General features: G+C 34.9%; 2 protein-coding genes and 1 pseudogene across 3 annotated transcripts; 2 read left to right on the plus strand and 1 right to left on the minus strand.

The window, feature by feature from the left end:
• Window positions 1-244: 244 nt before the first annotated feature.
• Window positions 245-3,317, minus strand: LOC120162442 (annotated as a pseudogene).
• Window positions 3,318-7,914: 4,597 nt separating this feature from the next.
• Window positions 7,915-8,850, plus strand: LOC120161841 (40S ribosomal protein S27-2-like). Of its 2 annotated transcripts, XR_005519507.1 has the most exons (5): window positions 7,915-8,072; window positions 8,156-8,257; window positions 8,355-8,383; window positions 8,491-8,700; window positions 8,734-8,850. XR_005519507.1 is itself a non-coding variant. In XM_039172048.1 (4 exons), exons 1-4 carry the CDS (start codon window positions 8,070-8,072, stop codon window positions 8,615-8,617), a joined length of 261 nt encoding a protein of 86 aa, XP_039027979.1. In that variant the 5' UTR covers window positions 7,915-8,069; the 3' UTR covers window positions 8,618-8,850. The 2 variants fall into 2 exon arrangements, 1 of the variants encoding a protein (XP_039027979.1); XM_039172048.1 differs by having other exon boundaries at window positions 8,491-8,850.
• A 1,339-nt stretch (window positions 8,851-10,189) lies between these two features.
• On the plus strand, window positions 10,190-16,051 carry LOC120161793 (vacuole membrane protein KMS1-like). The gene is made up of 8 exons (XM_039172004.1): window positions 10,190-10,477; window positions 10,817-11,019; window positions 14,015-14,090; window positions 14,603-14,902; window positions 15,015-15,172; window positions 15,392-15,508; window positions 15,586-15,765; window positions 15,833-16,051. Exons 1-8 carry the CDS (start codon window positions 10,441-10,443, stop codon window positions 16,034-16,036), a joined length of 1,275 nt encoding a protein of 424 aa, XP_039027935.1. The 5' UTR covers window positions 10,190-10,440; the 3' UTR covers window positions 16,037-16,051.

The raw sequence follows: 16,051 nt of genomic DNA on the forward strand, positions 1-16,051 counted from the left end.
TTATAGATGACGTGCGTGTTTGTTAGTTAGCTAGTAATTTTAAATCTTAGTACGAGTCTTATCTACCAAAAGGATAAGATGCTATCTTATCTCTAAACTAGTTTTAAAAGAATTTTACTTTAATTAGGATTGTAACTCTAGTTCTATAAATTAGGAAAATCTCTTCTTTTGCATTCAAGTGAAATAAAATCAGAGAGAACTCTTCTGTAAAACTCACAATAACTGTAAACTATAGTAGCTCTAAACTAAGCATATAATGGGAAAATCATCCAAGGAACAATTTAAAATAGTAATCTTCTATTTGATTTCGATGTGAGACATTTACCACTTTTATTGTCTCCACCACCAACAATAAACCAGTTCTCCCCAACAGTCACTCCTGCATGACCAGCCCTAGGAGTGGGTATCTCACCTTGTTGTCTGGGTATTGACCATTCCATCTATAAATCCAAGTACGTAAAAGAGATATACTAATTTCTCAAAAGCACAAGCAAAAAGACTGAAAGAGTAATTATCTTACAGTTTGCAAATCAAAGACATGCAAATCATTGAAGCAAGTAGCATGTGAACCCCCACCAAAAATAAGAAGATAACGCTCTGCATGTACTGCAGCAGCATGTCCAGACCGCAGTGAGGGAGGTACCCCCCTGCATGACGATGATAATAAACAAATATCAAGAGTTATCGTGGAATACAACTGTTCCAATCTATAAAAATAATTGGGTGCAAGGGACACCTAAAAATAGAAGTATAATACAAGGATTATATCATGCTGAATTTTACTTCATAAATGTCCGTTTGTAAAGTGGTTGGCTTACATATCAATCACAGAGAAAAGAAGTTCAGAAATAGTACTAGAAAGCAGAATTTGGATTCAAGTATGCTGCATGTCCAATGTCAGTGTACCAAAAACAAAAATGAATCCATGCATGTGAAGTAATTTTGGACCACAACCTCGATATCAGTTTTGTATAGCATTTTTGGTAATTTAAATAATAAGTTCTTTACTGGAATGAAGCTGACGTAATTGTGAATTCAATTTTGATGGCAAACTACTCTTAGGAAAAAGATAGAAACTGAAACATCAGATAGCTGTTATGATAGTGGAACCTATTAGGTCAAAATTATGGACCAATCTGCTTGTGCTTTGCAACAAACCTAGTTCAAGCCAGATTTTGATATTTTGTAGGTAGCAAATGTAAACTCATTTACAATCTCCATGTTAAAGGCTTTATAAGTATCAGAAGCACATCTTTAACTGAAGAATGAAGATATCCAGTAACATATGTGGAGTGTGGAGAGACGGTGCAGGACCAAAATTGCCAAAAATATTCTTACACGGAATCAATTTCATCCCAGGTCAAGGTTTTTAGGTCAGGTATATGTAGATCATTCCTGAGCGTTAGCTTTGCATCCTGTCCACCAAATATTACTAAGATTCTTCCAACGAGGGTAACAGATTGACCACCACGAGCCAGCTGCAATACACTCAACTTAGGGTGAAAAACTCAAAACTATTGGGGAAGAATTTCAGAAAAAATACTGCCATGAGGAAAATAAAGGGGCAGAAAACTATATAAACACACATATCCAGTCGACATTTTTGCTTCTCAAGCCTTTGTTCAAGCATACCTATAAATTTTCAGCTAAACATTGCCTTTCAATCAACATTCTATTATTTAGTTTTCAGTTTCTTAGATAACGTATTCAATTGAGCAAGAAACGTTAATTCGCATAAAAAATCCGGAGGCTGGTCAAATTCTTTGTGAATACCACAACAACCATGAACCTGCTAAAGTTTCTAAATATAGTGCTGTAATTTTTTCTAGTTGGTACAGGAGAAAGAAAGATAGTTAACCAGAAGAAAAGATAAATACCGGTGCTTTTCCTTAAGTTGTCAACATTGACCATGTGCCGGTTTGCAGATCAAATGTCTTCACTGCCATAAGAATACAGAACAGTAGAATAAGAAAACAAGAGAAAGATGGAGAAAAATAGTTTCAAAATTTCAAATTGTTATAAGGGGAAAGAATGAGGACACTGGATAGTTTCATAAGGATCCTTTGTATGGCCAGCAATTGAAAGAAGCTTGTTCTCCCAAGGTATCTATAGGGAAAATAGAAGAGAGGGAGGGAGAGAATTAAATAATATAACTGCAGAAAGACAACCGGTACGAATACAAGAAAATTTAGCAAACAGATTCTAATGAAATGTGCACTCAAACTTTGCTTTTGAGAAATGAAAGGAAAATAAAAAGATACTCGGTTCTCTATGGCCAGAAATTTAAAGAAACTTGTTCTTCAAAAGTATCCATGGAAAAAAGTATAAAGGACAAAGAGAATTAAGCATGAATACTAGAAAATTTATCCAACATATTCTAAAGAGTTGTGCATAATTCTTAGAGAACATTGCTTTTGAGAAATCAAAGGAAAATAAAAAGAAAGTCAGCTCTCTACTAACCAATGAGTGACCAGCACAAGGGATTATATTTACAGTAGATGGAGGTTCCACCTACTTAGATCCAATCTTATCTTCAACCTTTGACCATATACAACTTCTCAAATCTAAAACCTGTATCAAACCTTACGTTAGGGACATGAAAACTGTCATGTAAAAATAGCTTAATAAAAGAGTATGAACAATAATGCAAAGCTTATCAAGACTGCAAAATTAGATTATAATTTCCAAGCAAAGAACTGGAAAGTGAGAATTACAATTTAGAAATATTTCATTTCAAGTCCAAAACCATACATTAAATTGAATTGTATAAGGAATATAATATAAGATGTTACGAGAACAACTCATGGAGAAATTGCATAACCATGCGTATTGCATGTTTAAAAGGTAAACAAATTACTTACATGAAGGTCATTTAGGTAACGACCATTGTGATTTCCACCATGTATATACATCTTGTCCTCGACAACTGCTGCTGCATGTTGACAAGTAAGAGCAAACATTCTTTAGATGCAGAAAAAGGAAAGATGAAGAAGAAAGGTATGGTTTAAATGACAGACACCAATACCTCATATCGGCCTTTAGGACGTTGACCGGTTATTGGAGGTGAAATCCATTGATCATATACAACAACCGAACCAAGGCCTTCTGGTACAACATCTTTGTCCTGAGTTTCCATCAGCCCTCCATTTTCAGCAGTAATTGTCGTTATCTCAATGAAAGAATTCCCATTCTCGATGATGGGTTCAACATTTGAATTATGCTGTGAACATGCAAACAAGTTTGAAAGGAAAAAGAAAGTGAAGAGAACTAAAGACCTCGATAAAAGCACTTCCAGTGAGCAATATGGCTTCTCTCATTTAAAATTTAACTACAGACCGAAAAGAACAATTGTACAGACACAAATTCCTCTAAAAGTTGAGAAGAAGATCTGTAACAGAGTTACATGCCCTTAAATGATAACGTTGCCCAACCAAAACTGTTAAAATAACAGAGCATGGGAAATATCAAAATAAGAACAAAAAATGAGAAAGTAACAGGTTACTCACATTAAATTGTACATCTGTGACAGGCTCCAAGCCAGAGTTAGAAGCTCGTGAAAACCATCCTGGTTCTTCTTCCTGGACAAGAAGTCCTCAAACTAAATTGATTCGTATACGTAAAAAAATTATCCGAAAAAGTTATTGATTTAAACCTCCAATATCTTCACGAAGAGACGCATAGCTTCTGTAGAAACCATCTTCCCGAGCTGCTGCCAGCTGTATTAATAGTGAAAAGTTTTATCAAAAGAATATCAAAAAGGAAGAAGAAGAAAAATTACACAAAACATTCATTTGACATATAATAAATTGCTTTGATCATCTAATACTTGAGTTTACACAATAGACAAACATAAAAAACAAGCGCATATATATACACATACTATGCAGAACAGTGCAACAATGTCACCAAATGTTGAAACAACCAATAAAATCAAACCCGCATATTTGCCTATCCATTCACATCTCTCCGAATAAACACTGCCACCATTAGCACCACTTTGAGCAAACAGATCAGAACATTATCACCTTAAGCATAACAATAATAAACTAAAATAACCATTACAACGCAACAACAAGAAGACTACAAAGGTAAAATTACAGATAGAAGAAAATGAGCTTGCAGACCTTCTCCATTTCCCTTGTTCAACAGGATTCCACAAACTCAGTTTTTGAACATGCATAGAAGGATTGTTTCAAGTAACTAGGATCTATGATACATAAAGATGGGGTGAAGATTATGACGTTTCACACCGTATAAAGGCGGGATGGCTAAAGTGGACTGGAGTTTTGTGTGACAAGAAGGTACATCTAAAAAGGAAAATTTTATAGAATGGCAATAAGACCATCGATGTTGTATGGATCAAAATGTTGGGTAATCAAGAAAGATCACGTAAGGAGGATAGATGCTGCAGAAATGAGAATACTTCGATGGGTATGTGGTAAGACTCTGTGGGACATGACACCAAACTCTGCTATTAGGATGTCCTTGGGGATGGTGTCTGTATTCGAAAAATTGAGGGTGGGAAGACTACGATGGTTTGAGCATGTCCTAAGACGACAACCATCAGATGCGGTTAGGAGAGTAGAGTCGATTACAGTCGATGGTACCAGAAGGAGAGGTCGATCAAGGCAGAAGTGGGAAGACTGATTGAGATCTGATTTGAAGAATTTAGCCCTTACCAAGGACATGACCTCTGATAGGAAATTATGGCGACTTAAGATCAAGGTAGTCGAGTAGGGCGAGTCACATCCATTGGGTATATCATCTTTGTCTTCTTTTAATGTATTTGTAGTAATTTCATTACTTATACTTTTTATACGTTTGTCATTGAAATTTATGAAGGCTTAGAATTAAGGTAGCGGAGTAGTGTTGCCTTAGTTTAGGTTTTATTCCATTTGACTTTATTCCTTCTCGTAGCCTGCTATCGTTGAATCCTGTGTATACTACTCTTCATGTTTCCTCTTTTTAATTTTGGCCGGGTCTTTCGTTTCTGTCTATATGCAGATAATTTTACGAAGGGATTTATTTGCAGGGATTACTTCCCATTACAGACGTGCATATGAAGATTACATATGAAGATTGTTCAACTACGTATTTTATTTATTTATTTAAACATGTATTGCATTTTATCTTTATTTTTAATTTTTTGACTGCTGAATGTCTTCCACGGAAGCTGCTCTCAACCTGGCGTTGGGGGACAACCTACTACCTTACCTCCTCCTTTCCCCATTGCATATGGAAATAGAGTTTTGTTGTTGTTGTAAGGACCTACAGTAGCCTGCAAACCACATAGCAATTCAGCAAAATGGTAACCTAACAAAACATGAGCTTCATATTTCAAGTGCTACATTTTTTTTTTAAAAAAGAAGGGAGGCCTCGTTAAAAATCATCCTTCATAACCGTCAAAACACTAAGGTATCTCGACGGACATTAGAAGGAGGAAAAGAGTGCTCAAAATTTTATCATCAACCAAGAAAAAACATTATAAAATGACCATTACAACAACACCACCTTACAGCATAAATAAACCTCCTAGAAAAACCAAAAAAACACAAGCTCATCCAATTCATATTTCAAGTGCTGCATAAATGTTTATTCAATTATTTGAGAGATCAACGTTCGAATTGTTTTGAATTCAGAGTGTACAGCCAGATCTACCACAATTATACTTCAAATGCTTTAATTATGTATACGGGAAATCAATTCTAACATACGAAATCCTTATCCGAATTAAGATACACATCACATTGCTGGAAATCAGAAAAAACTTAACAAGCCGGAGTCGAATTGGAGAAGGCGGGATCCAATGAACAAAGAGAGAAGGGAAAAGAGAATGGTGATATTACCTGCTGGTATAGGGCGTAGAGGATCAAAGCAGTGTCGTTGGAGAACATGGAGACAATATCCTTATTGCTGGGATTGGGAGACCCGTCGAATCCAGCGTAAGCCGCCGTCGCGTAGAACCGGTCGGGGTACGCAAGGCCAGAGATTGCCCCCGCCATCGTCGTCGGTTTTTGATTGCCTTTACTAAGTGTTTGTCTCGCGCATTTGAGTTTGACCAGAGAAATATGTACGTATTAGATACAAGGCTTTCGAGTTTGAGAAGTGTTTTAGCCGCGAACTGTTTAAAAATGTAATGTAGTTTTAGAGGGAGGTCTCCGGATGTTAACCTTTTGGTTTGACACTCGCATCATATCTTAAAAAGGAATTTCAACTGAAAAAGAAAAGGTTTTATTTACAAATTGACCCTAAACTATATCAAATTTTTATTATGCAAAACCATTCTTAAACATATTTGATTTTACGTCATCCTGTATATTATATACGATAAACATTGATTTCATAAACCATTCTTATACCATTACATTATGCAAATCGTATTCTTAAACCATTCTTTTGTCATTGCATGCGCTAAATATACTTTGTACCATCATTATCTCTCATTGATCATATATTATATTGAATTTTTTTATTAAGATCAATGCATCCCTTGCTATTCGTCATACGGCACATTGCAGTTTGCAAGAATGTAGCACTTGCCTATGTTGCGTTGCTGAAGGCCTGAAGCTTAGGGGTATAAATCAACAGAGTGTTTTGTGAACTATTCGTATAAAGTTCGTTTATTTTTGTTTGTTAAGCTAAACAAATGAATTTGAAAAAAAAATTATGCTCATTTAATAAACGAACGAACCCGAATAGAGGTGTGTTCGATTCGTTTATGTTCACGAACAAGCTCGTTTATGAAATTTTTTCTAAGCTCGTTTATCGACTCATTCATTTATGTTCATGAACATGTTTGTTTACCCAGTTCTCATTTCCCTTTAATTTTTTTACATTTTAAATATTGGTGAATGTAGTGACTAAATTAAATACATAGTAAAAATTAAAATTGTGAATTTTAACGAATTTAAGCACTTATGGTATAATTTTACCAAATTCTCTTTAGCTTGTAAATGAGAGGATAAAACTAAAAAAATTGAACACTAAACAAACAATAAACAAAAGCTAATTAAACATGTCAAAGAACACTAAATGAGTTTGTTCGTGGACATATAAACGAAAATGTTCATGAATATTAAACGACCATGCTCACAAACATAAAACAAAAGAATGCAAATACTTTAAAAATAAATAAATGAATATGAACAAAATAAAAAAAATTTAAACGAATACGAACCGAACATAAATACTTAAAAAATAAACAACAAACGTAACATTCTTCGTTTGAGTTTGATTCATTTACACCCCTCCTAAAGCTCGCACGGACTATTCATAGTCTTGTTGCTTTATGTCCTTTAAAATGAGCGCATCAATGCAATTATGACGCTAGAATCTAGATTGCCTTGATTTATAGTCGTTCACCATTGCCAAAGTTCCAGTCAGTGCTCACTGACAAGGGATGCGGCTCTTCAGGAGTTCAGGTACCGCTATTCCATACTCGAGACAACAACAAACAAGAATGGAACCAAGGGTTCGAGTAGTATTGTTAATAAGACGTGTATTCAAACAAGAAAAAAGATACTGTAATAAGATGAGAAAGTATAAATATTTTGATATTAATTTTACTGCAAATTACTATCATGGATAAAAATAACAGTCCATTATTAAAAAATCAATTTAAAAAGTATGAAAATATTTTTTTATAATTCAATAATCAAAACAATATAACTTCTAAAATTCAATAATTATGATTTGATATTAAAAAATTAAAACTTTTCTCATATTTTAATAAAATACTTTAGTTTTCACCCCTAGTGGGTTTTACTATGTGTGTAACAAATGGGCTGCTTGTTTCTCTGTTTGAATTTATATTGGGCTAGAAAATAAGAAAGTAAACAAACTCAATTGCCAAAACAAGACTGGGCTCAAACATAAACCCAAGTTTAATGTTGGGAAAAAAGTTTGGATCGATTTTCAAAACCTTGGGTTTTCTGTGTTAACCGAGTTAGGTCAACCAATCTACATATAAAACCTCACATTGCCGTTTGCTTCCTCCTCCTCCTCTGCCGCCTGCTAAGCTTTCGAGGGATTTTGAGGTTGCTCTTGAAACATCTAGTGGCCAAGCCAAAATGGTCTGTTTAATCTCTTGCCTGGTATCTTCTTCTTATTTTTTTTTAATAATTGAACTTGATTTGTGGATGTTTGGAATTTTTAGGTTCTCCAAAACGATGTCGATTTGTTGAATCCTCCAGCGGAGCTTGAGAAGAAGAAACACAAGCTCAAGCGTCTCGTTCAGTCCCCTAATTCGTTCTTCATGGTAATCGTTAAAACTTTATTCTTTATGATCTAAATCTTACATCTGCTCGTATAAATATGTTTGGGGTGTTAAATTTGTTCTTTTGTTCTTCATTAAGGATGTCAAATGTCAAGGCTGCTTCAATATGTAAGTTCTTTTATTGTTTGAATTGTCTATCGATCTTTAAAATTAATGTAATTTGTCTTCAATGGATCATATTGTCTAAATCTTGTGTTCGTTTTTGTTTTGGACAGAACAACTGTGTTTAGCCACTCTCAAACAGTGGTGGTGTGTGGTAACTGTCAGACTGTTCTCTGCCAGCCAACCGGAGGTCGAGCTAGACTCACCGAGGGATGCTCTTTCAGGAAGAAGGGAGACTGATCTGCTACACCATTGACACCGAGTATTGGTTGTTCTGAAAATGGATTCTCTTTTCTGTTTTTGAAGATATTTGTCTGAACATGGTTCAACTTGTTTTTTCTTGCTTCCAAGATATGTTAGATTTTGTAGTAAGTTTTAAGGATTTGATTCTAAGCTTGTTACTTTATGGTTTTGATCAAGTATGGATGTTGTTGAAATTAATGTTTTGAGTTGCTTTTTGATTGTTTTCCGGATATTATGTCTTCTAAGCTTTATATAGACACGCTTTGTATTGATCAAAACCTTGTCAAGATTTGACTCGAGTTCAGTATATTCGAGTGTGACTTTTCCAGCATGAACCTGCAGGTTCAGGTCGGACGGTTGGTCTAGGTTAGCGGTTGCATGGAGAGATGAAGAAGGCCATATGATCATTGTGCATGAATCTGTGATGTCTTCTCGAGTTTGCATTTCAAGCCACAATGGTTTGTATTTCTTGTCACCAAGACCCTCCTCTCGATCTTCCACCCGGCTTGAAAATTGGGGTCTTGTTGAACCATTTCATTGGTCTTGTAGTAAAATGAACAGTAATCTCGAACCCATTGTTCAACTGCAAACCAAAATTCCAATCCATCAACACCATATGCATTGTCTTTTATCAGAGTTGAAGACCGGTTGATGAATCTTTATCATCGACTGCAAGTCTTCTGATAAAAAACAACCATATGGAACCTTCAACTCTATGTTGTTCAGATGAATAAACCTTGCCAACAACACCACATCGATCCCCATATGGATGTGGCAAGAACTCAATTCAATCGCCAATGGCTTCGAAGTCCCATCATCCAAAGCTTCATCGAAGTAGAATTCTTCTTTATGAGTTATGGCATTTGTGAATCATGATGATTCAATATGAACAACTTGTTGATCTCGAGAGCCAGTCCATCCCAAGCTTTTCAAATACGTATGTCCTACAATTTATAATTATATTCAAAGGAAAGATCAATATTAGTCTGTTGTACCACCTCGAATATTAAGATCTTTAACATAATCGTGAACGAAGCTTCATATGAGCATCTTTTGATATAAGAACACTCAGGTGACATATTAAAATTAATATCAATTAAGTTTACCTAACTTATAAAAAAACTATTTTTATTCTAAACCTGACATTAAAATTAAATATCAATATATAAACTCGTCTTAATAGAGAAGAGTTTGATTTTTTTTAACTAGTTTTGAAAATTTTAAAACTTTCACTGTTAATTTTTCTTTTGTATCATTAATATTTTCAATTGATTGAGGTTTGATTAACACTTCAATAAAAAAAATGAACTATACATGGTCGATAACACCCATTTATTTCTATCAACATAAATGAATTTAAACAGATGAATTTAAAGAAATGAACAAAAAAATAACTAATCTTTATAAGACTAATCTTATGGGTTACCTTTGCCCTTTGGGCCACATAACCATGTCCTTATCCTCCTGATTCGGCAAACATGCTGACTGCCAGCCCAAGACACCGGTTGCAGCGGATCTCATTCTACTTTAGAAGCATGGACTTCTGCCCCCTACTTTTTGTTTTCCCTCTGTCTCCGTCTCCTCTGTTTCACGCCAATGGTGCGTGGTCTCTGTCACGATCACAATTCCCTATACGAAATCTAATTTCCACTTTTCGATAACCTTTCTTTTTCAAACAGCAAATATTCCCGTTAATAATTTATTCTGTTTTCTTTTTAAAATCCATGGCATCAGTTTTTTTTCAATTGTTTGAATACTATATAAATTAAGCTAAAGCTAGAATTTTCAGAGTGCGATCTCTGTTTCTTTCTTTGTTTTAGATGGCGACCACCCAAGGTCAGGATCTCCTAATTTCTGGTGAGTTCACTGACTGTTTTTTTCCATTTCCAGAACTGCTTGGTTTGTGTACTCTCTGCTTGATTCCCGGGAAAATCATTTGCTTCTGATTTAAGTTTTGGTTTTCGTGGAGTTTGCCCTGTTAATTTCTGTATGTTCTTTTGTTCCCATTTTCATCATCTTTATCAATTTAAATAAGAAACTAGCTGAATTATTAAATAGAGTTTAATTCATTTTTTCTTCATTTACTTGTTCATTTGGAAATTTCTGTTGATTTATGGAGTACTAATTTGGATAGCAGTGGTTTTATATTTGTTTTGGAAGGAGTAACCATTACAATCATATATTTTTATCTTGTAGAACTTCGTGAGAAGCACAGAGCAGAATTGGAAAATCTTACATTAACAAATCAGCCCTTAAGAACTCTGAAACTTTTTGTTCTTGCTATTACTCAGTGGATTCATCAAACAATTCAAAATCGAGCTGGTTGGTTCATGTTTTCAAGCACTTTGGCTGGAAGTACTGGGATTTTGGTCATCACCGTTGGTAAACATCATGAAATGGTATGATGATTGTAGATGCTTAATTTGTCTGGGAAGTTAGAAACCAGAAAAAAAAAAAAAAAAGATAGTGGGGAAATAACTACCAGAAACGTGGGACATTTAACCACTAAAAAAGAAAGAGGGAGGTCAGTTTTTTTGGAACGACTGGAAACCATCAGGAGGGACATCAACGAGGGGAGATCACAGAAAAGAGAGGAGGAAGAACGAGAGAAAACAAAGACCATTGGAACAGAGGAAGAGAACAAATCAAAAAAAAAAAATTCTTTTGTAAAGGTCTCTCGACCACCATTTTGGAAGGAATAAAGGAAAGCATTCTTTTATTCATTCTGCCAGTAGAAGTAAATATCATTCATTCACAAAGGCAATAGCAGTTTCTCGAGGTATATTCATTCTAAGTTTATTTTTTATTTACAGTGTAGTGTGTGTTCTATTTAGATAAGCATGATAAAAGAAGAAAGCTTTGAAGTAAAAACAGAAATGAATAGTTAGTTTTATACTTATTTTACTTCAATTTCTTTGGAGAGGAGTGATCCCAAGTCTTCGTTGAGAGTGGAAATTTGTTAGACGGGTGTATAGGATATTTCTTGGCCCCAGATTTTAAGAGCAAGCAGAGTATTTCCAAACACAAATAGAAGCAATATTGGAAAGCCCCGTATTACCATTGTTTTTTTAGAAGCAATGTAACAGGCTTCTCGGATTTTAAAATAAAGGAAAGCTTTGTAATTTCTTCCCCTTCGTTTTTCAGAGAAAACAAAACGCACAATCATTCCTATTTTTCATTTCTTTTCTCCCATACGAAAATAGTGTACAAAGAATAGTAAAGAGATTTATCAACCATTTTTCTTTGCATTTCCAGTAAGTTTTCTTCCCCATATTTGAACCAAAATAATAAGAAATGAAAGAGCAGAGATGAGATGAAAGAGAGTTACCTTGCTTTGATTGAATCTTCGTCGGAATAGAGAGACTGTTCTCGTCTAGTCGTTGGGCTTAAGAGCATGAATTATTGCGGTTAGCTTTGGGAGGTTTTCTTTGTAGATTCATTTTAGTGTCCTAGGTTTTGAGGTAGGAAAGAATGAAGTCTGGATTTGTGAGTTTTCATCTAGGCTACGACTGTCACGGATGATAGCTAGAGTCGATTTCATCACCAATGAATGGTGGAGTTCACGGTACTCATGGAGATTGAGGGAACTGATTCTCATCTTGGTTGTAGGGGTTAAACGAAGAAGTGAAACAGAGAGAGTTAGGGGAGAAGAGAGGTGTTGTCGTGGAGAAGATGAGTGGAGAGCAAAGTGAGAGAGCGGCTAAGGTAGTGTGAGTTTAGGATTAGGTTTAGTTTATAATTAGAATTTATATTAGAAATGTTAGGGTTAATTATTCGTAAGGTCTAGTATATTTAGCTTAGTATATTTAGAATTTATATTAGAAATGTTAGGGTTAATTATTTTAGAAGTTATTAGCGTGAGGTCTAGTATATTTAGCTTAGTATATTTTAGTCCTCGATTAGAATCTTTTATTTTTCATTTTAGTTCTCATATTTTTTTGCGTATTTGATTTCATCCTTAATTAGTAATATACTTAAAATCTATTTTTTTAGACATTTCATTCTTAATTTTCGCATGTTTCGTTTTAGTCCATGTTTAAGTTTCTTATGTGTATGCATGTATGGTTAGTTAGGGTTCGTTTCGTGTGTATGTTTATCCTAGGTTTGAATGATGGCGATATGTGTGCATATGTTATTATACGGTTCATAAGCATGGATTTAGATATAATATATACTTTTATTTAATCGATCTTTACATGACATCATTTTGGTATAATTTGCATGATAGCCTCATTTGCATAACTTGACCTATTACATAATCGGACTAAGGGTAATACACTTTTAATTTAAAATTGTATTAAGTGGGCAGTCATAACTGATTTGAGGTCCGCTTTTAATGATTTTAAAATAAAAGTGTATCCCGAAAGTGAAACCTAAAAATTGATCCATCACACTAAAATTTGGGAACGAGAGAAAAAGAAATGTTCGTTTATTTAAATATATCGAGAAAAGGTTGTTATATCTTTAAGATCTGGTCTCGATATTTGTAAATAATCGAACATTCTTTATCTTTCTAAAATGACTTGGTAATTTTAATTTAATTTGTTTGAGTGTTTTTGAATGTTTTAAATTTACATTTTTACTTTATGGGATCAAGAATCAAAATAAACTCGAATTTATAAAGTTCATTGCAAAGACGTTAATTAATCGACTAGGTACCGATTTAGGGCGTTGTGGGGGTGCTAATCCTTCCCTACACGCAACCGACTCCCGAACTCGGATTTTGGTAACGCAGACCTCAATTTGTTGTTTTAATTAAAATTAATTTTTATTTAAAATGACAACGCATTTTTGGGTGTCCAATCACACCCTAATCAAAGATTGGTGGCGACTCTTCGAACCTTATTTGTCGATCGTAAAGGAAATTCAAATTTTTCGAAACGAGAGGTCTTTTAAATCGCATATGTTTTTAAAATGAAAAGAGACAATTAAGAATTAATGTGGTTTTCAAAATCTCACATTTTTTCACCTTTTAAAAAAAATCGTTTCGACAATGATATCAGATATTATTTACACTATTTTGCTTGTAGTGAATATTTCAATCTAAATCATAGAAGATCAAATCGCTGCTTGTGTTTTGGTTGGTAGTACTCCATTTTATTTTAAGCCTCCATCTTTGATACCCGTACCCGACACATATTCGGACATGAACATAACGGTGTTTAGACCTGTACCTGTATCCAACACTCACCTCGAGTGAATCTCTTTTGTCATCCAAGTTGGAAGTGCAAACAATTGTAATATTGATCATAGTTTTTTGCTTGTGTGTTGGTTTGAATAGGAATATTTACAGTTATCAGCTTCATTTCATGTTAATGTTTCAATGCATACTTGGAAGCTGCAATAGTATTTTGATTTTTTTCTCTGTTCTGATAAAGAATGGTACTTTGACAGATTCAAGAGCTTTTTCATTATGTTCAATTTGGACTTTGGTGGTTGGCCCTTGGGGTTGCATCATCAATTGGTCTTGGTAAGGGCAGTTCTACTTTGTCACTATCAGATTTTTTACTGCTACTATTATATTCAAGGTTATCGTATTCGTACCATTAGCGTAATAGACGGGTTCTATGACGTTTCCCTTGCATCGCCTTACATTCTGGGATTTGAGCTAGCTAGCTTAATCAACATTTATGTTGTGAAATGACTCTCAAATGAGAGGCCTACTTGCCGGTGACAAATCCTTGAGGACCGAATCCATTGGGCGCTTAGGGGAAGACATCCTAGAACTCGGACATTAAAATTTGCTTCCGAAGTATTCCGTTCATAGTTTCCCTGCAAGTTTACCCCGATGGTGAATTGCATTGGCATTTCAGTTTAAATAGATGGTGATAATGGCTTCACTAGATTAGCTGTCACACTACTTTGGTATTGCTATTGTGTTCTTTTTTCTGTTTAAAACAAGTTTCTTCTTATTCTCAATAAAATCATCTTCACACATGGATTTTTTTCCTATGGGATTTTGAATTTGTTGTATTCTCTTAGGATCTGGTTTGCACACGTTTGTCTTGTATTTGGGTCCACACATCGCCTTTTTTACTATGAAAGCTGTGCAATGTGGCCGTGTTGATTTAAAAACTGCTTTATATGACACGATTCGACTGAACACCGGTCCTTCATGGCTGAATAAAAATTGCTCCGAATATGGACCTCCATTGTTCTCATCAGCACATGGTTCTAGAGTTCCACTCAGTAGCATATTGCCTCAGGTTCAATTAGAGGCCATCTTATGGGGTATTGGAACTGCACTAGGGGAGCTCCCTCCATACTTCATATCTAGAGCAGGTAGCAAGGGCTTGTACACTTCCATTATTTCCCGAATCTTTTTTGTTTCAAAATCCACAATTCGACCTTGCCGGTTTATAATCTTCATTTCCCAACTTAAATGCTTTCGCAGCTCGGATATCAGGTAGCAAGTTGGATATCATGTATGATTTTGGTTCTTCTCCAATGGAAGATGGTAGTAACACATCCAATCATCTGAAACAGATTAAGAATTGGCTACTTTCACACTCCCAATACTTGAACTTCTTCACAATCTTAGTTCTTGCTTCGGTAATCCGGAACGTTTTTTCTTTTTCATTTTCTTCACAATTTTATTTGTACTTGTGATTGTAACTTTGATCAATGCTATGAAAGAGTAGGTAGGTATTCATGGTAATGTACTACTGATTTGTGTTAATGAATCTCTGTGCTATTCTTGAATCAAAGGGCTGTCTTTCTGTTAGTAACACATGAATTTATACTTTTCTGATTCAAGTGGTCTATTTTCAGGTTCCGAATCCACTATTCGACCTTGCTGGTATCATGTGTGGGCAATTTGGTATTCCATTTTGGAAATTCTTTCTAGCAACACTACTGGGAAAGGCAATTATTAAAACTCACATTCAGGTATGAAAAGTCCTAGATTTCATCTCAAAATGTAAGTAAAATGAAACTTTGATGTTATTTTATGGTTGATATTGCAGACGGTTTTTATCATCTCAGTTTGCAACTATCAGCTTCTCGACTTCATTGAAAACGAGTTCGTTAGAGTGCTCAGCTTCATTCCCGGACTAGCCACCATCATGCCTAACCTTATTGGGAAACTGCATACTGTTAGGGACAAATATATGTCACCCTCTCCTCCAGTTCCCGCGAACATTAAGGTAATGTATGAAAGCTGATGAGCATACATATGCAGGATGCCTCAGAAACTAATCTAGTTTTTTACAGGTGAACAAGTGGGATTTATCGGTTGCTTCGATTTGGAACACTGTAGTATGGCTGATGCTGCTAAACTTCTTCATTAAAATCGTAACAGCAGCTAGTCAGAACTTTCTGAAAGAACAACAAGAGAAAGAGTTGGTAGCGTTATCGAATGATTCCTTCGAATCAAATCTGTCAACTTCTAAATCCATTCAGGCATTCGATATATAGTTTAATCGTAGTTCC

Source organism: Hibiscus syriacus, unplaced genomic scaffold (assembly GCF_006381635.1).
Source record: "Hibiscus syriacus cultivar Baekdansim isolate YM2019G1 unplaced genomic scaffold, ASM638163v2 tig00111402_pilon, whole genome shotgun sequence".
Lineage (NCBI taxonomy): Eukaryota > Viridiplantae > Streptophyta > Magnoliopsida > Malvales > Malvaceae > Hibiscus > Hibiscus syriacus.

What these genes read in the sequence shown, in the direction of transcription:
- LOC120161841 (XM_039172048.1), top strand. An exon ending in CCCCTAATTCGTTCTTCATG is followed by an intron (nt 8,258 to 8,354) that starts GTAATCGTTAAA and finishes TTCTTCATTAAG; the next exon opens with GATGTCAAATGTCAAGGCTG. An exon ending in TGTCAAGGCTGCTTCAATAT is followed by an intron (nt 8,384 to 8,490) that starts GTAAGTTCTTTT and finishes TGTTTTGGACAG; the next exon opens with AACAACTGTGTTTAGCCACT.
- LOC120161793 (XM_039172004.1), top strand. Translation starts at nt 10,441, where the DNA reads ATGGCGACCACCCAAGGTCAGGATCTCCTAATTTCTG. An exon ending in TGCATCATCAATTGGTCTTG is followed by an intron (nt 14,091 to 14,602) that starts GTAAGGGCAGTT and finishes GTATTCTCTTAG; the next exon opens with GATCTGGTTTGCACACGTTT. An exon ending in CAGTTCCCGCGAACATTAAG is followed by an intron (nt 15,766 to 15,832) that starts GTAATGTATGAA and finishes AGTTTTTTACAG; the next exon opens with GTGAACAAGTGGGATTTATC.